This window comes from Ranitomeya imitator, chromosome 3 (assembly GCF_032444005.1).
Source record: "Ranitomeya imitator isolate aRanImi1 chromosome 3, aRanImi1.pri, whole genome shotgun sequence".
Lineage (NCBI taxonomy): Eukaryota > Metazoa > Chordata > Amphibia > Anura > Dendrobatidae > Ranitomeya > Ranitomeya imitator.
The window spans coordinates 668,566,317-668,589,254 of NC_091284.1; the positions used below are offsets into that span (position 1 = coordinate 668,566,317).

Below are 22,938 nucleotides of genomic sequence, written 5' to 3' on the forward strand. Positions count from 1 at the left end.
GACACCATTTGTACTACTATGCTACTTGTAGTACTACTCGTACTACTGACTGCCCCCCGAGGAAGCCCACGCGAAACGCAAGTCGGTTCTGCACTGGACAACACATCACACAGGCAACTCTATGGGTAAGCTGGCCTTTTTTTTTCATATTGCTTTATATGTGACTCAGCTCGTGCTTTTCTTCACGCTATGCATGCTTTCATATATCAGGGAGCTGGTACCACCTGTTATTTCTATGGAAGCGTGCTTGTTACATATAGCTTAGGGCTGAACTGATGACTTTTTAGTGACATCCCTGGGCAATTGTGCTGCACTTTATCTGCACTAAGCACTTTATGTCTTTAACAATTATGAGACTATTGCCATTTTTTTTAAAGGGACACTGTCACCTGATTTTGGAGGGAACAATCTTCAGCCATGGAGGCGGGGTTTTTGGTTCACCCTTTCCTTACCCGCTGGCTGCATGCTGGCTGCAATATTGGATTGAAGTTCATTCTCTGTCCTCCGTAGTACATGCCTGCACAAGGTAAACTTGCCTTGCGCAGGCGTGTACTATGGAGGACAGAGAATGAACTTCAATCCAATATTGCAGCCAGCATGCAGCCAGCGGGTAAGGAAAGGGTGAATCAAAAACCCCACCTCTATGGCTGAAGATTGTTCCCTCCAAATTCAGGTGACAGTGTCCCTTTAAGCCTAGGTTTCCCTGATCCTTTTACACTTGTGATGTGTATATGTCCTCCATACCTGAGCCTTTTTCTGTGTTTTTTTTTTCCTTTTTTAATTTTCCCATATACGCTTTGTGATATTTTTTATGCTTTATTATTTAATAAAATTATGTTGTTTATTATATTGTGGACTTGTTTGTCATGTTTTTTGTAGGATCAATATTATTGGGAGTGTCCATTTATATTCCCTATTGGTCTGTTATTATGGCATAGGGCCTGTTCCGATATCTAAGTAGTATGTTTCAGTGGATTTTTATATTCATTACACCTCCTGCAGTAGTACGAATGTCGTCTACTATGTTATATGCAGTTGCCCACTTGTTTATGTACGCTTAACATCAAGGGAACTCTGAGTACGGGTGCGGAAGCATGTGTGGGACATTCGCGCAGCCAAGACAGTGGCCGACCTCTCTGAACTAAAGACAATCCCCTGCCATTTTAAGGCTCACCATAAGTGTAACCCTAGGTCATTAATGGCTAGAGGCATTGATTTAATCCATACAGAAATCAGAGGCGGGAACATTAAAAAACTCCTAGTCCAACGTGAATCTAAATGGATAGTGACACTAAACACTATGGCCCATAAAAGTGTAAATGAGACACTGAGTTTCACCCCCTTTCTATAAATACGGTTGTTACCAACAAAAGTATTATTACTTGCTCCTTGTCCCGTTTTGTTCACCACCATATACCGGACACTCTGTTTTTAACCTTTTAATATTTGTTCATGTATTTACTTATGTCTGTATATTGTTTTTTAGCGTCGCTATCCCGTTCCGGTGCCACCATTGACCTTTTGATGTCGTCCTTTCCACTGAGGCCTCCTGGTTGCTGCCCATCCGTAATCCATCATGCACGCTTTGTGATATCATATTTATATGATGTATATGTTGTACATTTATGATCTTTATTATTCCATTTGTCTTTTTTTTCTTTATAAAATACTGTCATTACATTGTGTACATTCTTGATAAAAACACCAGAACACAGGCAAACGTGCTTACCTGTCCAGGTCTCTAAACAAATCCACTATCAGTGTGCATCGGACCCAAGTAAAGATGGCGACTACACAGATGCTCTGCATTTTCTGTGTGAACATCGCCACATACAGATTATTTGTTTGCACTGGTGTGCCAAGCGGCCAATCCCTGATTGTAAGCTGGCTGCCTCATCGGTATTACTGCACCTGTGTAGTTTACTTGGGTCCGCTGCACCCAGATAGTACATTTGTTTAGAGGCCTGGACAGGTAAGCACCTTTGCCTGTGTTCTGGTGTTTTTTTCTATAATAGTGGAGGATTTTTCATCTTTTGGTGGTTTTTGTTGTGTACATTCTTCTTTTAGGTATTCTATTTAATGATAGCTGCTTTCATGAATATACCACCTGACTACAATGTCTTAAACCACTTACACTTGTTATCCAGCTACTACCCCTCTCCAGATGGATTTGGGGTGCCCGTGGCTTTATGAATATGCCAGTTGGCTAAAATGCCTCAGACCACTTACAATGCTATCCAGCTACTATCTCTCTCCAGATGGAATTGTGGTGCACGTTGCACTGCCATGTGTCCTGCGTGCAGTCCAGCATCTACATGCTTCCTGCACATGGCCGAGGCCAATGAATATTCATTCTCTCTCGTGCTTGTGCGGTGACGCTTGATAGCCAGAGGGCGTGTCCGCAGGACCCGGCAGGCGCGACGTGCATGTGCTAGAGGAGCTCCTCCATATGTCCACTGAGGACCACGTGACCCGTCACTATGGAGATAAAAGGTCCTGCTGGTCATTGCAGACAGTTTCCCCTTGATAAAGCGGCATCAGATACGCGAAACGCGCTTTGGGGCAGCCTCTCTTCTTTACATCTGTGGTAAGACATTTCTCCCCCCTCACCTTACACTGATTATGCCTATTTGGCCGGACTTTGCTATGTGATTCATGGGAGGGTGATGGGTCTTTCTTGCCTGTAGCACAATCCACACACACGTCACTTGACATGGTGTGCTTGTGCTCCCCTTAGGCTGGTGCCCATTTGTTTGTCCTTTACACATCTATTTACATGTTTGTTTTAACTTTTATGATATTTGTTCTTCAATAAAAATTTACAGTTTTTAGGCTGTTTGCACACGATGCAGATTTGGTGCAGAATTTTCTGCATAAAATCTGCACTAAATCTGCATCTCCTGGCAGAATCCGCAGGTGCGTTTTTTATGCGTTTTTCACCAATGGATTTCTATTATGGAGGGTGCAGAAACGCTGCAGAACTGCACAAAAGAAGTGACATGCACTTCTTTGAAATCTGCAGCGTGTCTGCGCAGATTTTTCTGCACCATGTGCACAGCTTTTTTTTTTCACATTCATTTACATTGTACTGTAAATCACAGTGCAGTTCTGCAGCGTTTCTGCTGCAGAAAAATCTGCTGCAGTTCTGCACTAAATCTGCATCGTGTGCACATACCCTTAATCTCATACTCAGTTTTCTCCTGTGTTTGAGTCACGCTGTAAGAGATGAATTATGTTGAAGACAGCTAAATCTGTAGTCATTGGAGTACTCACATAGCACTAACATCACACGAGGAAAAGCCCAACCATTCAGCAATCATGGATATAGAGAATATTAATAAAGAAAAACAAGCAAAAAAAAAAGGAAAAAGCCTAAAACATGAAGGTAAGACAAAGGTCTGGTTGCAATAAGTCTAACATACATTTCCAGCTGCATTGTCAATACTTTTTTACGACTTAAATATTAGGATACTTTAATAAACATTATATAGAATAAGCAATACGTACCATCCAAAAGCTTCAGTGTCACGGTCACATCCACATACTCCCACCATGGCTTCCCATCTGTTGACACAGGGATCTCCCAGTTAGACCACTTACAAGCCAAATGGATGCAGACACACGCCACTACTGGAGGGGTGTACTGGAGGCTGAACGTAGTTAAATGTAAACTACAAATAAAAGAAATTTAAAATTTAGTTCTCAGCAACTGGAGTGTTAAAACAGGATTTTTGGTTGCTTACCGTAAAATCTGTTTCTTGGAGCCTCCATTGGGGGACACAGGAACCATGGGTGTATGCTGCTGCCACTAGGAGGCTGACACTATGCAAATAAAAAAGTTAGCTCCTCCTCTGCAGTGTACACCCTACCGACTGGCATAATACTCTTCAGTTAGTGAGAAAGCAGTAGGAGATAAAATAACAAGGTTGAAAACCAAAACCACAAACTTGAGAACTGTAAACGTGATAACAGTCAAATGTGAGAACAGTCATAGAACATATAACCAAAACATTGGGAGGGAGCTGTGTCCCCCAATGGAGGCTCCAAGAAACAGATTTTACGGTAAGCAACCAAAAATCCTGTTTTCTTTATCGCCTCTCATTGGGGGACACAGGAACCATGGGACGTCCCAAAGCAGTCCCAAGGGCGGGTAAAACAGACTTCCATCAGGTCAGAGGACTCACCCCTGCCGCCTGCAGGATCCTTCTGCCTAGGCTGGCGTCCGCCGAAGCGTAGGTATGGACCTTGTAAAATTTGGCGAACGTGTGGATGGAAGACCAGGTTGCCGCTTTGCAAAGCCATAGGGCGGAAGCCCTGTGGTGCACCGCTCAGGAGGCGCCGACTGCCCGGGCAGAGTCAGCCTTGATCCCAGGAGGAGGCACTCTGTTCTTGACCCGGTAAGCCTCCAGAATAGCCATTCTGATCCAGCGAGCAATAGTCGCCTTAGAAGCCGGCTGGCCTCTGCGCGAGCCATCAGGAATGACGAAAAGAGAATCCGTCTTCCGGAAAGTGGACGTTCTATCCAGATAGATCATCACTGCCCTGACAAGGTCCAGCTTGTTCAACGATCGCTCCAGAGGATGAGCCGGAGCTGGACAAAAAGAAGGTAGAACGATGTCCTCGTTGAGGTGGAATGTGGAAACCACCATAGGAAGAAAGGAAGGCGGAGGCCTGAGGACCACCTTGTCCTGGTGGATAACCAAGAAAGGAGGTCGGCAAGAGAGAGCCGCCAACTCGGAGATGCGGCGGATAGAAGTGATGGCCACAAGAAAGACCACCTTCCAAGATAGGGGAACCTTTCTGAGAGGTTCAAAGGGGAAAGCCCTCAGAACGTCCGGTACCAGGTTTAAATCCCATGAATCCACAGGGGCCCTGAACGGAGGGACCGCGTGGGCTACTCCTTGAAGGAAGGTCTCAACCTGTGGTCTGGAAGCTAGTCTTTTGAAAAAGGATGGAAAGCGCAGAAACCTGGCCCTTTAGGGAAATAAGAGCAAGGCCCGAATCCAGTCCTGCCTGAAGGAAAGCCAAGATGGAAGGCAGGGAAAAGGACATAGGTGAAACGCGGCTGGACTCGCACCAACGGAAGGAAGCCTTCCAGGTACGATAGTAGATCCTGGAAGACGAAGGGTTCCGAGCCTGAATCATGGTGTGAATCACCCGGGCCGAAAGGCCGAACGCTCTTAGAACCGCGGTTCCAACAGCCATGCCGTCAAACTGAGCGACCGTGAACTCGGGTGGCAGATCGGACCCCGAGACAGCAGATCTGGCCTGTCTGGAAGGCGCCAGGGAGCGTCCGCGAGAAGATTGACGAGCTCCGCAAACCAAGCTCTCCTGGGCCAATCCGGGGCGATTAGAATGATCGGCACCCCTTCCGCTTTGATCTTTTTCAGCAGTTTGGGAAGCAAGGGAAGGGGTGCGAACAGGTAGGGCAGCACGAACTGTGACAAAGGAATGGCCAGAGCGTCGACGCCCACTGCGAGAGGATCGCGAGACCTGGAGACGAACCGCAGAACCTTCCTGTTCGTTCGAAACGCCGTGAGGTCCACGTCCGGAGTCCCCCCTCGAAGACAAATCTGATGGAAGACCTCCGGATGTAAGGACCATTCGCCTGCCGCGAGACCCTCGCAGCTGAGGAAGTCGGCGGCCCAATTGTACACGCTGGGGATATGCACCGCGGATATCACTGGAACCGTTGCCTCTGCCCAAAGGAGGATCTTGGATACCTCGGCCAAGGCCAAGGAGCTCCGAGTTCACGCCCGATGGTTGACATATGCCACCACCGTGGCATTGTCCGTCTGGATTCGGATAGGAAGGCCCCTGAGAATCCTTTCCCAGTGACGAAGGGACAGAAAAATGGCCCGGATCTCGAGGACATAGATCGGCAAGGGTGACTCTTGCGCCGACCAACGGCCCTGTACAGTCAGTTGGCGAAACACTGCACCCCAGCCGAGCAGGCTGGCATCCGACGTCACCACTTGCCAGTGAACTGGAAGGAAGGACCTGCCCTGGGAGATGAGAGGTGACGTGAGCCACCAGTTGAGAGACCGTTTCACTCGGGGAGAGAGTCGGATCGGGCGGTCCAGGGAGAAGACAGACCTGTTCCACTGAGGCAGGATGGCTTGCTGAAGAGGTCGAGAGTGAAATTGGGCGAAGGGAATCGCTTCCAATGTTGCTACCATCCTCCCCAAAACCTTCATGGCCGATCGGAAGGAGGGAGACCGAGGGCCCTGGAGCACGCGTATGTCCCGATGAGAATGGATCTCTTGTCTTCGGGAAGAAAGACCTTGGTCTGACGAGTGTCGAAGAGCATGCCCAGAAAGATGATGCGCTGAGAAGGAATAAGGCAGGACTTCTTCCGGTTGACCAGCCACCCAAAATGGGCTGGGGTGTCGAGAACGATGGACAGGCTTTCGTGGGCCTGAGAAAAAGACGGAGCCTTGATGAGGAGGTCGTCGAGGTATGGAAACAGAACCAGACCTCTGACCCTCAAGATGGCCATCAGTGCCGCCATGATCTTCGTGAAGACTCTTGGGGCGGTTGCAAGACCGAATGGCAGGGCGACGAACTGAAAGTGTTCCTGGAGCACCGCAAAGCGCAGGAATCGGTGATGTCCGGGGAATATTGGGACATGGAGGTAGGCGTCCTGAATGTCTATGGAACACAGAAATTCCTGAGCCTCCATAGAAGCAATTACTGAACGAAGGGATTCCATCCTGAAGTGCTTTAGGCGGACTCTCCTGTTCAGTAATTTTGAGATCCAGAATGGGACGCACTCTGCCGTCTTTTTTCGGTACCATAAAAAGGCTTGAGTAGAAACCTGTGAACCGTTCTTTCTCCGGGACGGGAACGATTACCCCGGCTTTGAGGAGAGACGCGATGGCTGCGAAGAAACCCGGAACTAGAGCGGGATCTCTTGGAGGTCGGGATTCGAAGAAACGATCCCGGGGTCGTGAAAGGAACTCTATCTTGTATCCCGAGGATACAACTTCCCTGACCCAAGCGTCCTCTACCGAGGAGATCCAGATGTCCCTGAAGAAGAGAAGACGGCCGCCCAGCCTGGGAGGTGGACTGGCTACTAGTCGAGAGTCATGCTGAGGAGGTCCTTCCAAGTCCTGGACCTGGAGGATCTACCCTGGGAGTAGCGAGGACGCCAGGAAGGAGTGGGCCTAAAGGATACCGACTTCCTTTCTTGACAGGCCTGTGGCCTCTGCTGCCACTAGGAGAAGGAATTAGATGCCGGGAAGCGCCGAAAAGACCGAAATTGACGTCTAGGAGGAGGGCGTCGAGGCTTAGCCTGGGGAGGAAGGGAACTCGTGCCCCCTGTAGCGTCCTTAATAATTTGGTCTAGCTTAGAACCAAAGAGACGTGACCCCTGAAAAGGCAGGCTGGTAAGGGACTTTTTAGAAGACAAATCCGCCTGCCAGGCCTTAAGCCAAACTGTTCGGCGGATGGCAACTGCGTTGCTGGACGCCTGAGCCGCACAAGACGCGGCGTCCAGGGAGGCGGAGACCAGATACTCACCCGCGTGAGAAATCTGGTTGGCAAGTTCCGCTTGGTGTCCGGGCGGAGCCCCGTCCAGAAGACCCCGACGGAGTTGCTTGGCCCATTTGGATATAGATTTTGAAACCCAAGTGGAAGCGAAGGCCGGGCAAAGACTAGCTGAGGCCGCTTCAAAGGCTGATTTCACGAAAGATTCTATGACCCTATAGTTAGAATCCTTCCGAGATGCTCCGCCGGACAGTGGAAGAACCGTGCTGGTGGGCAGTCTGGAAACTGGAGGGTCCACCGAATGGGAGGCAGTCCAATTAGCGGTGAGCTCCGGAGAGAAGGGATATAACACGCCAAGTCGCTTTCCTCTCTGAAAGCGTCTGGTCGGGTTCTCTCTTTCTCTATTCATAATCTCCTCAAATTCCGGGTGAGGAGCGCAAAAACTTGGAAGGTGGTTTAGCCCGTCTAAACGAAACCGCCTGATCTGCGGGATCCGTAGAGGGCTCTTTGATGCCACGGGTTTGATTTATCGCTCCAATGAGATTCTGAACCATATCCCTCATGGTAGCGATTTGGTTCGAATCCAGCTCCGAAACATCCTCCGAGGGCGCATCAGAGAAAGCCTCGCCAGACTCAGGGAAGGAGGATCAGGAGGACGCCGACCGCAGAGGGGGACCGCGTGGAACGAGAAGAGGACTCAGACCGTCGTTCCTGTCTGGACCTTATGCGGCTAGCCATGGAGGGTTCGGACGGAGCTTCCTGCGACCCGCTGGCTACTGCGGGAGTCTGCAGGGGTAACTGATCCAGCGCGGACACTGAGGGAAGTTTGGTGTTACAGAACGAACATGTAAAGTACTTGACTAAGGTGGAGGGCGAGAGCCTCCCCCTTTAGAATTAGACATTGTAGAAAGGTCCCTGAAGAAAATGCCGGTGGGTTAGGGGACAGTGGGGCAGAGGGGGGGGGGTCGGTCTGCAGTGCAGAGTTACTCACGGCAGACGAAAAACCCGGATACCAGTATGCTGCAGGCCTGTAGGAATGCTGTGGATCTCCGGCGCAGATGGCGTGCTGTGTCCCCAGGAAGGAGCGCTCTGTGGAGTTTTAGAAGGTGCGCGGCACGATGCAGGATTCAGGAGCCCTGAGTGTCCAGCAGCGGCGTGGAGGAAGGGGCGGAGCCAGACGAGATGGCACCGGTGGGTGGGGAAAGCAGGGCACAGTTTGTCGGGCGGGAAAAAGCCCGCCCGAAGAGAAGGGAAGTGGGCGGAGCGCGGCCCGGAAGTAGGCCCCGGGAAAAGCCGGGGCCTAAATTAGAAGCCGGTGGCCGGCGCTTGTGGTAGACAGCGGTGCGGCGCTAATAATGTGCGGGCGCCGCCCGGCTGATAGGCGCGGGAGCCGCCGCATGGAATAAAGGATTCTGGTGCCGGCGTCGGAAGTAGGCCCCGGAAAAAGCCGGGGCCTAAATTAGAAGGCTGAGACCGCTGCGCTGCCTCCGGCGGGCGTATAGCCGGAAGTAGGCCCCGGGAAAGACCGGGGCCTAAATTAGAAGGCTGCGACCGCTGCGCTGCCTCCGGCGGGCGTTTCGCCGGAAGTATGCCCCGGGAACAGCCGGGGCCTAAATTAGGAGCCGGCGACCGCCGGAGGGAAAACCGCAGCAGAGATAACAGCGGCGCGGCAGCCTGCGAGGCCGCCGCCTAGAATGGAGGGGAACCGCTGCGATGTCAGGTGTGGGCGCAGGAAAGGTACCACACAGGGGATGGGGATATAATAGAAATACACAAATATTATTCAGGTACAGATATATATATATTAATATATTAAAACAATTTTTTATATAAAATCATTTGATAAAAGAGATCCCTGAAAAACCAGTGTATTAATAGTGTAGTGGGACACTACAAAGAGTTAAAAAATCAAGCTCATCCCGTGGTAAAAAATCAAGAAAAACAGTCTAGACAAGGATATAATCATATAAAATATAGTTTTTATTAAATTCCACACATAAAATTATAAGGAAAAATATACCAATATATATGTAAACAAATTATTACTACGTGCCCTAATATCACTGGCTATTATAGTCTAGATCTCCGTGAAAAACCACTCACTCTTACTACCTCCTGCAAATACCAAAATATATATGACAAAAAAGAAACTCTAGATTGAATAAAAAATTGTGTAAAAAAGTGCAATGTGCCTAAAGTGCCAAAATGTACATATTAAGATGTAAATATAATTACACTGACTTGTAAAAAGACTAAAGTGCTATATGCAAAGTGCAGATGCAGGGAAGGTAGGTAGATAGAGGTAGGAAGACACTTACTCTGACCAATATGTATATAGTCCACTATGGGTAGCCAGGACAATCAGGGGCACCCCTGTGATGTCAGGTGTGGGCGCAGGAAAGGTACCACACAGGGGATGGGGAGCGCTGCAAAAGCAGCCATGACCCCTGCTGAATTCTGGGCCCCTTTTAGGAACGCCGACCAGACCAAAAAGGTGGCCTGGAGTACCTAAAACAAGGAACCCCCACTGGGAATACTCACCTAAAAACATCCCACGTCGTCCGTTACTAACCTTGGGGAAGGTATCAGACGTCCATGGGAGCCGCTGATGGACGTCCTCGTCTCCTCCAACCGACAGGCTCTGGTGGGCGAGTGGGTGGGGGACGGGGCCAGGACCGGACTTCTAAGCACGCTTGTGTGCTAGGCTCTTGGTCCTGGAGAGGGATCTATGAGGATACGGGGTGGCAGTACACGCCGTACTCGTAGTCCGCTTTTTGGGACTACAGGTGTGACTGCTCACCCTGTATCCCTTCCGGGGAAACCTGAAAAGAAACGACGCACATTGAGGTAGATAAGGGTCTAATGAAAGACCCGTGTCCACCTCCTACTGACACTAAGCTAAACTGAAGAGTATTATGCCAGTTGGTGGGGTGTACACTGCAGAGGAGGAGCTAACTTTTTTATTTGCATAGTGTCAGCCTCCTAGTGGCAGCAGCATACACCCATGGTTCCTGTGTCCCCCAATGAGAGGCGATAAAGAAAATACCATTCTGTAGATCTTTAGAACTCCAGAGATCTAGAAAAGTGTAGCTGAGGATGTCTATATATCAACTTCTATTTACGTAGGTGCTTCTGAGCAAAGCATACCAAGACAAGTGTAAAAAATACTGCTAAATTCTCAGCTGTGGATTCTGGCATAATCTCAGCTACCAAAGGTGACCATGCTCAACTGCGCATGTGTATGGTCTAGGTATAAAGAAGCGAATTAGCCAACACCTGAAGTTCAGAATGCCTGATCCTTCTTTCCTCCAACATCTGCTGTAAAGGGTCAGGACAATGTCTTACAGGTGCTTCTCACCAAATTAGAATATCATCAAAAAGTTCATTTATTTCAGTTTTTAAATACAAAAAGTAAAACTCATATATTATATAGAGTCATTAAACAGAATGATTTATTTTAAGTGTTTATTTCAGTTAATGTTGATGATTATGGCTTACAGCCAAAGAAAACCCAAAAGTTATTATCTCAGTAAATTAGAATACTTTATAACACCAGCTTGAAAATGATTTTAAAATCCGATATGTTGGCCTACTGAAAGATATGTTCAGTAAATGCACTCAATATTTGGTCGGGGCTCCTTTTGCATCAATTACTGCATCAATGCAGCGTGGCATGGAGGCGATCACCCTGTGGCACTGCTGAGGTGTTATGGAAGCCCAGGTTGCTTTGATAGCAGCCTTCAGCTCCTCTGCATTGTTGAGTCTGGTGTCTCTTATCTTCCTCTTGACAATACCCCATAGATTATGGGGTTAAGATCAGGCGAGTTTGCTCCCCAACCAAGCACAGTGTTACTGTTGTTTTTAAACCAGGGATTGATACTTTGGCAGTGTGGACAGGTGCCAAGTCCTGCTGAAGAATGAAATTTCCATCTCCAAACAGTTTGTCGGCAGATGGAAGCATGAAGTGCTCTAAAATTTCCTGGTAGACGGCTGCACTGACTTTGGTCTTGAAAAAAACAGTGGACCTACACCAGCAGATGACATGGCTCCCAAACCTTCACTGATTGTGGAAACTTCACATTAGACCTCAAGCAGCTTGGATTGTGTGCCTCTCCACTCTTCCTGCAGACTCTGGGACCTTGATTTCCAAATGAAATGCAAAATTTACATTCATCTGAAAACATCACCTTGGACCACTGAGCAACAGTCCAGTTCTTTTTCTCCTTGACACAGGTAAGATGCTTCTGGCGTTGTCTATTGGTCATGACTGGCTTGACACAAGGAATGTGACACTTGTAGCCCATGTCCTGGATACATCTGTGTGTGGTGGCTCTTGAAGCAATTACTCCAGCAGCAGTCCAGTCCTTGTGAATCTCCCTCAAATTTTTGAATGGCCTTTTCTTAACAATCCTTCCAAGGCTGCGGTTATCCCGGTTGCTTGTGCATCTTTTTCTACCACACTTTTTCCTTCCACTCAACTGTCCATTAATATGCTTGGATACAGCACTCTGTGAACAGTCAGCTTCTTTAGCAATGACCTTTTGTAGCTTACCCTCCTTGTGGAGTGTCAGTGACTGCCTTCTGGACATCTGTCAAGTCAGCAGTCTTCCCCATGATTGTGGAGCCTAGTGAAACAGACTAAGGGACCTTTTTAAACACTTAGAAGCCTTTGTAGGTGTTTTTTGTTAATTATTTTAATTTACTGAGATAATGACTTTTGAGTTTTCAATGGCTGTAAGCCATAATCACCAACATTAACAGAAATAAAAGCTTGAAATAGATCACTCTGTTTGTAATGACGATATATATATAGAGTTTAAGTTTTTCTACTGAAGAATTAAAATAAATTAACTTTTGATGATATTATAATTTTGTGAGAAGCACCAGCATATTAGATGATGGGTAGGTTTTGCTGTGGGCACCTCAAATTGTACTATGAAAAACTGTTAACACTGTCTGCAGCAGTTTTATCAACAGACTGTTTTACAGTATTTTAAACATACTAAGCTTTGACCATTTTAGTGCTAGAAGTGACAATTTTTCTAACACAATCATTCATCTTAAAAGGGTTTTCTCAGAATTATTTTACTGATAAACACTAGCTGAGGTTAAAAATAACAAACTTCGATACACTCATATATTCATCCCTGTTGCTTCCACCAGTATTTTTTGACAGGCAAAATTAAGCAGACATCACCTTTAAGTGGAAAACAAAATCACAAGTGGACTTTGTGTATAGTGTTCAAAAACACAGTGATTGGGAAAGCTGAGCACATACTCTATGTTAACATTAATTACATTTTTCAGCCTGTATACTTAATAATATGTGCAGAAATTAACCTGTTCGTTGCCATGAAGTAGGATGTCTGAGCCAAGTCCTTGCTTGCTGAGGATAAATAGAGAGATACGGTAAATTAAATGGATGAATTATCCTGACTGAAGGCTATTTCACATATTGCAATATTATTTCAGGCTCTGTGGAACTTTCACAGACAATCATCATAATTACTTTTAAAGGGAACCTGTCACACGATTCAACATGCCCAAAACAAGAGCAGGACAGCCGCTTAACTGTTTCTACAAGAAGCGGCACCATGCAGCAGTCTGCATGCTCGGCCACTCTTCTCACTATGGCCAGTCATTCTATTGATCGCAAGTTTCAGAGAAAGGAACTCAACACTCTAAGATTCATCCTCTAATGTGTGTTTATTTAGGTGACAGATCTTATTTGTGAGAAAACCTATTAAAAGATTCTGATAAGCTGGCACTTAAAGGGGATATTTAGGACTGTATTAATTTTTTACTATGGGCCTAAGAACTAACATACCTCTGCCAGCGTGGTACCAGACCGCTCCTGCAGCTTCCACCGACAGATCATTGGCTTCTCTTCCGCTATGTTGATGGAGCATGACTGCCAATGTCACGATGATTGACAACCAGCTCCCCCCCGCTGCCAAACTGTAGGAAATCGGCTGACAATCAGCATGATGTCGACACTCACGTCACGTGAAAAAGCAGCACGGAAGAGGAAGCAGCTACCGTATTTTGTAGAGTATAAGACGCACCTCAAATTTTGAGGACAAAAATAGGAAACAAACACAACTTTTTAATAAAATAGTGGTGCTTCTTACAATCCATGTGTCTTATTGCTTACCGGGGGTGGTGTCTGCAGTGAAGCGGGGTCCAAGGGTCGCTGCTGTTGGAGGCAAGAGTGGAGCGTTGCTGCAGGCTGGGATGAGGGGGTGCTTGATGTGCGGCGCGCCACTGCGGGTGTTCGGTGCGGCAGGGGCTGGCTCTGCTGACGTTTTGTGAAAGCCCAAAGCCCCCGTAGTTACATGGTTTCCTATGCAGTGGACTCTGGAAAAATGGCTGCCGGGGACGGCGGCACATGTGCAGATGGAGATCTCGGCACCAAGATTTCGGGAGATCTCAGCACCAAGATCTCCATCTGCACATGCGCCGTCCCCGGCAGCATTTTCCCAGAGTCCACCGCATAGGAAACTATGTAACTGCGGGGGCTCTGGGCTTTCACAAAATGTCGGCAGAGCCCCCACAGTACCGAACACCCGCAGTGGCGCGCCGCACATCTTAACACTCCCTCATCGCAGCCTGCAGCAACACTCCACTCTTGCCTTCTCCAGCAGCGACCCTTGGACCCTGCTCCACCGCGGCCAGTGAAGTCTATCCACTTTATAAGATGCACCCTCATTTTCCCCCCAAATTTGATGGGGGGGGGGGGGAGTGTGTCTTATAATCCGAAAAATACGCTAAGACTACTTTCACACATCAGTTTTTTGCCGTCAGACACAACCGGCGAATTTGGGAAAAAAAAAACGGATCCGGCAAAAGTTGCTGCAGGATCCGTTTTTTTTCTCATAGACTTGTATTAGCGACGGATGGCCTCACGTTTCATCCGTTTTTCGCCAGATCCGTCGAAAATTATTTTTCCGGTGGCCGGACATACATACTAAAGCTTTTTGTTAGTCAGTCTCTCTCTCTCTCTCACGGATTGAGCCTGACGGCAAAAAACTAATGTATGAAAGTAGCCTTAATCTCTGGCAGAAGCAGTCAGTGACCGCTCTGGATAGAATAAGCAGATAATTTTTACTATGAGCCAAGTAACTTATATAGTCCTAGTTCCCCATTTAATGGTCAGGCCTATGGTGGCCCAACAAATATTACTTTGAATTTAAGCATCAGTGAAATCTGACACATTTAAAACACAATGCCTGACTAGGAGGACAAGACAATACACTTAGGGCATGTTCACATGTGGCATTTTGCTGTGTTTTTTTATGCAAATTTTCAGCTACGTTTTACAGTACCAGCAATAATGCACACAGCTTGTTTTTTTTCTGTCCTCAGTATTTTGTGCTTTGCTTGCTTTTTGCAGAATAGAGCATGCCACTTCTTTCAGTGCTTTTTCACCACCCATTACTTTCAATGGGTGAAAAAACGCAGGTATCAGTTTTTTGTGCCAAAACTTTTTAAAATAGAATATGATTTATTTATTTTTTTCGTTACTAAACTTTATCAGCATGCATAAGAGACAAATGTGGCATGACAACAATGCAGGAAAAAAACACCCAAAAAACACAAGAAAAAACAAGCAAAACCTGTTTCTTTTTTATTTACTCTAGATTAGTTTGACTCTCCAGTGCATAGTACTGCATTGTCCATTCATAATCCACAGGTAAACCTAGACAAGTGGTTTTTTGTTTGTTTGTTTTTTTACATTTTTATAATGCTGTTTTTCTTGTGTGACTTTAGAACTACAAGTGCTTGCTCAATGGAACAGTTTATCTGTTGTAAACAATTTTTTCTGCAGCAAAACCTGTTCTCTTGGTAGTAAAGGAAAAAACTGCAGAAAAAACCCACAGCAAAAGCGCCACGTGTGAGCATAGCTTAGATTGTTTACAACAGATAAACTGTTCCCTCAAGCAAGAAATTGTAGTTCTAAAGTCATAAGGTACCGTCACACTAAGCGACGCTGCAGCGATACCGACAACGATCCGGATCGCTGCAGCGTCGCTGTTTGGTCGCTGGAGAGCTGTCACACAGACAGCTCTCCAGCGACCAACTATGCCGGTAACCAGGGTAAACATCGGGTTACTAAGCGCAGGGCCGCGCTTAGTAACCCGATGTTTACCCTGGTTACCAGCGTAAAAGTAAAAAAAAAAAAAAAAAAACACTACATACTTACATTCCGGTGTCTGTCCCTCGGCTCTCTGCTTCTCTGCCCTGTGTAAGCACAGCGGTCGGAAAGCACAGCGGTGACGTCACCGCTCTGCTTTCCGGCCGCTGTGCTTACACAGGGCAGAGAAGCAGAGCGCCAAGGGACAGACAGCGGAATGTAAGTATGTAGTGTTTTTTTTTTTTTTTTTACTTTTACGCTGGTAACCAGGGTAAACATCGGGTTACTAAGCGCGGCCCTGCGCTTAGTAACCCGATGTTTACGCTGGTTACCAGCGAAGACATTGCCAAATCGGCGTCACACACGCCGATTCAGCGATGTCAGCAGGAAGTCCAGAGACGAAATAAAGTGCTGGACTTTCTGCAGCGACCAACGACATCACAGCAGGATTCTTATCGCTGCTGTGTGTCAAACTGAACGATATCGCTAGCCAGGACGCTGCAACGTCACAGATCGCTAGCGATATCGTTTAGTGTGACGGTACCTGTACTAGAAAAGGATTAGCATGATAAAAATGTTAAAGAAACCCCACTTGTCTGGACTTGTTTGTGGACTATGAAGGGACAATGCAGTACTATGCACTAGAAAGTCAAACTAATCTAGAGTAATACATGGATGAGCCGGGGCTACCAACTCTCTGCTTTGGCTAACGGTACTAGCGTACTGAATGCTCACCTCTTACCAGCTGCGTGCACTTTACTACATGAGTGTGTGGGTGATCAATGGTAATTTCAAACCCTGAAAAAAAGACAGTACTTCAGATATCAAGGCGAAAAGAGGACAACTTGGGCTACAGAGAAGCATCAGAATTTACTAGAGAAGATATTCATGGATAGGGAAAGTTGCATACGTCTATTAACTCTAATAATAAACATTTACTGCCAACCACACTAACATGTTCATGAGACAGTGTTGTATGCTGCTAGTCAGATCAAACATTAAGAACTATTTTAGGAAAGACTTGAAAGTAAAAAAAACAAAAAAAACACACTACTCACACAATTATGTCCCCTCCCACCTTTGTTTACCTTCTTGCAGCTGATTAATTGCAGTCTACCCATGTGACCACTGCAGCCAATCACTGGTGTCAATGGTGATGTCTGAATGTCTGGAGCAAGAACACTTAGAACTGTGGATTGGCTTCAACAGTCAAGTGGGTAGACCTCACCTGATCAGTTGCAGGAAGGTAAACAGTGACTGGTGGGGACCACCAGATGTTAAATGGGGAATGTTTTCTTTTTCTTTTCTAATTTAAAGCGTTTCCAGCTTTCCCAAAAGATTATTTTTTTCAATATGCTGTACAACAGCATTAATGAGACTATAAATGTACAATAGCCAGTTACTGTTCTTTGCAGATAAATCAACAAAATAAAAAGAGCATATATTAACACAAGCATGTAAAAAGACCCTTAAGCTGCAAGAAAATCATCCAACACATAGTGCTACTGTGCAGACTCTTCGTGCAGGTCAGTCTTGTTCCACGGCTGGGATCAAGGCTTAGTTGGGGCTTTCCATTTTCAGCCATCCTGGAAGACTTACCCAGGGTCTGCAGTATAATGCTCTCTAGAATGACCAGGTCTTGGGCTTGTTGCAGGTATGCCTGTTGTTGAGAGGACAGGCAAATTACTCACTGGCAAGCACTCTGTACAAAACAACCACAGTATGCAGGAGGACTCACCAACTGGTCATGGGCCTGCAGTAACTAAGGTTATTGCGAAATTTTATACTCTATGAGTATGATGAAGAAGAGAATGTGTAATAAAAAGAAATCAATCATGTTCTGATTAAATAATATTGGTAGCGAGAACAGACCAAATCCAGTTGGCGAGCCTACTTGCTAAATATAGCTGCCAAGCAACAGAGGCAAAAGATCCAGTGAAAACAATGCTACATGCAAACAAGTAGATACACAAATATGCTCCGCAAACTATCCCTCCAGCTCAGGAATGGTCCAGTTTCCTGCATTTTGTTGAACTTATAAAATGTGTCTATGTTAGTCCTAGAATTCAAGGAACACAAAGTGACCAAACTAGACAAAAACTGTTGCAGCATTTTTGGCGCGCTTTTTTTTGCATGCATTTTTTCCCTGTGCATTCAATGGGTCAAAAACGCAGGCAAAAGCAAACAAAGAATTGACAGGCTGGGGATTTAAACGCACAGCAAATCCTGAAAGCAAAAATACTGATCATGTGCACAGCACTTCAGGATTCTCATTGACTTTGCAGGCATAAGAATTCCCTAGCATTTTTGGGCTAATTCCGCATGGAAAAAAATGCAGCAAAAATGCACCGTATGGCACGATAATGCCAAAAATGCTATATTATATTGTGAGTTTAGTTTCAGAAGGACATGGCTTTCTACACACACACAATGCAGCTGGGGGTAGTTATATTGCCCTCGCTGCAGTGTGCCCAATAGCCAGTACACAGCAGGCAGCCTTTCTGGCGATTAATTACCCAAGGTGCAGTACCTAGTCTGACCTGAGGGTAAGGGGGGCTCCAGAGAGCTGCAAGTTCCAAACCAGAACTGGGAAGTGGGATATAGATAAATCCCCTTCAGAAGGAACCAGGGGCAACCAAACAACCCCGATTCATGACAAATTGGTGCAAGTAGTAGGGACGATAAAGATATCCTCCCCGGGATCCCTGACAGTATGCACATAGCCATAGGGTTTGTGCCCACGATCAGGAAAAGCATTGTTTTGGAAGCAGCTCACCAGCTCTGCGTCCAAAACAATGCATTCTACATTAGAAGCACAGTGGCTGGGATTTCTATAAATCCCGTCCCCACTGTGCTTCTATTTAACACTGTAGAAACACACCCGCAGCGCTTATTCGCGAGCCGCACCATGTTAAATTATCTGCAGCGGAGACGCTAGTCTCTGCAGCATAGTCTCACCCATAGCCATTCATTAGATGTGGTATATCTGCACGGTTCACTGAACACACAAGGATTTAACTGTGTTAGCAGACCCAGATAAGCTCTATACAGTGTGCACGCAAATAATATAATCTACCACAGGGGTGTCAAACTGCATTCCTCGAGGGCCGCAAACCATGCGTGTTTTCAAGATTTCCTTAACTTTGCACAAGGTGCTGTAATCATTATGTGTGTAGGTGATTAACCCCTTCCCGACCCATGACGCCACGTAGGCGTCATGAAAGTCGGTGCCATTCCGACCCATGACGCCTATGCGGCGTCATGGAAAGATCGCGTCCCTGCAGATCGGGTGAAAGGGTTAACTCCCATTTCACCCGATCTGCAGGGACAGGGGGAGTGGTAGTTTAGCCCAGGGGGGGTGGCTTCACCCCCTCGTGGCTACGATCGCTCTGATTGGCTGTTGAAAGTGAAACTGCCAATCAGAGCGATTTGTAATATTTCACCCATTATAACGGGTGAAATATTACAATCCAGCCATGGCCGATGCTGAAATATCATCGGCCATGGCTGGAAATACTAGTGTGCCCCCACCCCACCCCTCCGATCTGGCCGGTACACTGCTCCGGCTCCCCTCCGTCCTGTGCTCCGCTCCCCCCCGTGCTCGTGTCCGCTCCCCCCGTGCTCCAATCACCCCCCCGTGCTCCAATCACCCCCCCGTGCTCCAATCACCCCCCCTGCACTCCGATCCACCCCCCCGTGCTCCGTTCCACCCCCCCGTGCTCCATTCCAGCCCCCCCGTGCTCCGTTCCACGCCCCCCGCGCTCCGTTCCACCCCTCCCGCGCTCCGATTCCCCCCCCCCCGTGCTCCGATCCCCCCCCCCCCCCCCCCTATCATACTTACCGATCCAGCCGTGGTCCCGTCCGTCTTCTCCCGGGCGCCGCCATCTTCCAAAATGGCGGGCGCATGCGCAGTGCGCCCGCCGAATCTGCCGGCCGGCAGATTCGTTCCAAAGTGCATTTTGATCACTGAGATATAATCTATCTCAGTGATCAAAATAAAAAAAATAATAAATGACCCCCCCCCCTTTGTCACCCCCATAGGTAGGGACAATAAAAAAATAAAGAAATTTTTTTTTTTTCCACTAATGTTAGAATAGGGTTAGGGGTAGGGTTAGGGTTAGGGGTAGGGTTAGGGTTAGGGTTAGGGGTAGGGTTAGGGGTAGGGCTAGGGGTAGGGTTAGGGGTAGGGTTAGGGGTAGGGTTAGGGCTAGGGTTAGGGTTAGGAATGTGCACACGTATTCTGGTCCTCTGCGGATTTTTCCGCTGCGGATTTGATAAATCCGCAGTGCTAAACCGCTGCGGATTTATGGCGGATTTACCGCGTTTTTATGAGCATTTCACTGCGGTTTTACAATTGCGATTTTCTATTGGAGCAGTTGTAAAACCGCTGCGGAATCCGCACAAAGAAGTGACATGCTGCGGAATGTAAACCGCTGCGTTTCCGTGCAGTTTTTCCGCAGCATGTGTACAGCAATTTTTGTTTCCCATAGGTTTACATTGAACTGTACACTCATGGGAAACTGCTGCGGATCCGCAGCGTTTTCCGCAGCGTGTGCACATACCTTTAGAATTAGGCTATGTGCACACGGTGCGGATTTGGCTGCGGATTCGCAGCAGTGTTCCATCAGGTTTACAGTACCATGTAAACATATGAAAAACCAAATCCGCTGTGCCCATGGTGCGGAAAATACCGCGCGGGAACGCTGCGTTGTATTTTCCGCAGCATGTCAATTCTTTGTGCGGATTCCGCAGCGTTTTACACCTGTTCCTCAATAGGAATCCGCAGGTGAAATCCGCACAAAAAAACACTGGAAATCCGCGGAAAATCCGCAGGTAAAACACAGTGCCTTTTACCCGCAGATTTTTCAAAAATGGTGCGGAAATATCTCACACGAATCCGCAACGTGGGCACATAGCCTTAGGGTTAGGGTTGGAATTAGGGTTGTGGTTAGGGTTAGGGGTGTGTTGGGGTTAGTGTTGTGGTTAGGGGTGTGTTGGGGTTAGGGTTGTGATTAGGATTATGGCTACAGTTGGGATTAGGGTTAGGGGTGTGTTGGGGTTAGTGTTGGAGTTAGAATTGAGGGGTTACCACTGTTTAGGCACATCAGGGGTCTCCAAACGCAACATGGCGCCACCATTGATTCCAGCCAATCTCGTATTCAAAAAGTCAAATGGTGCTCCCTCACTTCCGAGCCCTGACGTGTGCCCAAACAGTGGTTTACCCCCACATATGGGGTACCAGCATACTCAGGACAAACTGCGCAACAATTACTGGGGTCCAATTTCTCCTGTTACCCTTGTGAATCTAAAAAAATGCTTGCTAAAACATAATTTTTGAGGAAAGAAAAATGATTTTTTATTTTCACGGCTCTGCGTTGTAAACGTCTGTGAAGCACTTGGGGGTTCAAAGTGCTCACCACATATCTAGATAAGTTCCTTGGGGGGTCTAGTTTCTAAAATGGGGTCACTTGTGGGGGGTTTCTACTGTTTAGGCACACCAGGGGCTCTGCAAACGCAACGTGACACCCGCAGACCATTCCATCAAAGTCTGCATTTCAAAAGTCACTACTTCCCTTCTGAGCCCCGACGTGTGCCCAAACAGTGGTTTACCCCCACATATGGGGTATCAGCGTACTCAGGAGAAACTGGACAACAACTTTTGGGGTCCAATTTCTCCTGTAACCCTTGGGAAAATAAAAAATTCTGGGCTAAATAATTATTTTTGAGGAAAGAAAACGTATTTATTATTTTCACGGCTCTGCATTATAAACTTCTATGAAGCACTTGGGGGTTCAAAGTGCTCACCACACATCTAGATAAGTTCCTTTGGGGGTCTAGTTTCCAAAATGGGGTCACTTGTGGGGGGTTTCTACTGTTAAGCCACATCAGGGGCTCTGCAAACGCAACGTGACGCCCACAGAGCATTCCATCAAAGTCTGCATTTCAAAACGTCACTACTTCAATTCCGAGCCCCGGCATGTGCCCAAACAGTGATTTACCCCCACATATGGGGTATCAGCGTACTCAGGAGAAACTGGACAACAACTTTTGGGGTCAAATTTCTCCTGTTACCCTTGGGAAAATAAAAAATTGCAGGCTAAAAGATCATTTTTGAGAAAATAATTTTTTTTTTTTATTTTCATGGCTCTGCGTTATAAACTTCTGTGAAGCACTTGGGGGTTCAAAGTCCTCACCACACATCTAGATTAGTTCCTTTGGGGGTCTAGTTTCTAAAATGGTGTCATTTCTGGGGGATCTCCAATGTTTAGGCACACAGGGGCTCTCCAAACGTGACATGGTGTCCGCTAATGATTGGAGCTAATTTTCCATTTAAAAAGCCAAATGGCGTGCCATCCCTTCCGAGCCCTGCCGTGCGCCCAAACAGTGGTTTACCCCCACATATGGGGTATCAGCGTACTCAGGACAAACTGGACAACAATATTTGGGGTCCAATTTCTCCTATTATCCTTGGCAAAATAGGAAATTCCAGGCTAAAAAATCATTTTTGAGGAAAGAAAAATTATTTTTTATTTTCATGGCTCTGCGTTATAAACTTCTGTGAAGCACCTGGGGGTTTAAAGTGCTCAATATGCATCTAGATAAGTTCCTTGGGGGGTCTAGTTTCCAAAATGGGGTCACTTGTGCGGGAGCTCCAATGTTTAGGCACACAGGGGCTCTCCAAACGCGACATGGTGTCCGCTAACAATTGGAGCTAATTTTCCGAGCCCTGCCGAGTGCCCAAACAGCGGTTTACCCCCACATATGAGGTATCGGCGTACTCGGGAGAAATTGCCCAACAAATTTTATGATCCATTTTATCCTACTGCCCATGTGAAAATGAAAAAATTGAGGCGAAAAGAATTTTTTTGTGAAAAAAAATTACTTTTTCATTTTTACAGATCAATTTGTGAAGCACCTGAGGGTTTAAAGTGCTCACTAGGCATCTAAATTAGTTCCTTGGGGGGTCTAGTTTCCAAAATGGGGTCACTTGTGGGGGAGCGCCAATGTTTAGGCACACAGGAGCTATCCAAACGCGACATGGTGTCCGCTAACGATGGAAATAATTTTTCATTCAAAAAGTCAAATGGCGCTCCTTCCCTTCCGAGCCTTACCGTGTGCCCAAACAGTGGTTTACCTCCACATGTGAGGTATTGGTGTACTCAGGAGAAATTGCCCAACACATTTTAGGATCCATTTTATCCTGTTGCCCATGTAAAAATGAAAAAATTGAGGCTAAAAGAATTTTTTTGTGAAAAAAAAGTACTTTTTCATTTTTACGGATCAATTTGTGAAGCACCTGGGGGTTCAAAGTGCTC

The 22,938-nt window shown here is 46.8% G+C and overlaps 1 protein-coding gene across 1 annotated transcript in view; it reads right to left on the reverse strand.

Annotated features, from left to right (window-relative positions):
* Nucleotides 1-22,938, reverse strand: part of CCNT1 (cyclin T1) — a 113,941-nt gene that overhangs the window by 22,283 nt on the left and 68,720 nt on the right. The window contains exons 4-7 of the mRNA XM_069758329.1: nucleotides 17,222-17,282; nucleotides 16,358-16,420; nucleotides 12,829-12,874; nucleotides 3,508-3,671 (exon numbers count right to left, since the gene is read on the reverse strand). Coding sequence (XP_069614430.1) covers nucleotides 3,508-3,671; nucleotides 12,829-12,874; nucleotides 16,358-16,420; nucleotides 17,222-17,282 — 334 coding nt within the window. The remainder of the gene's footprint in view (nucleotides 1-3,507; nucleotides 3,672-12,828; nucleotides 12,875-16,357; nucleotides 16,421-17,221; nucleotides 17,283-22,938) is intronic.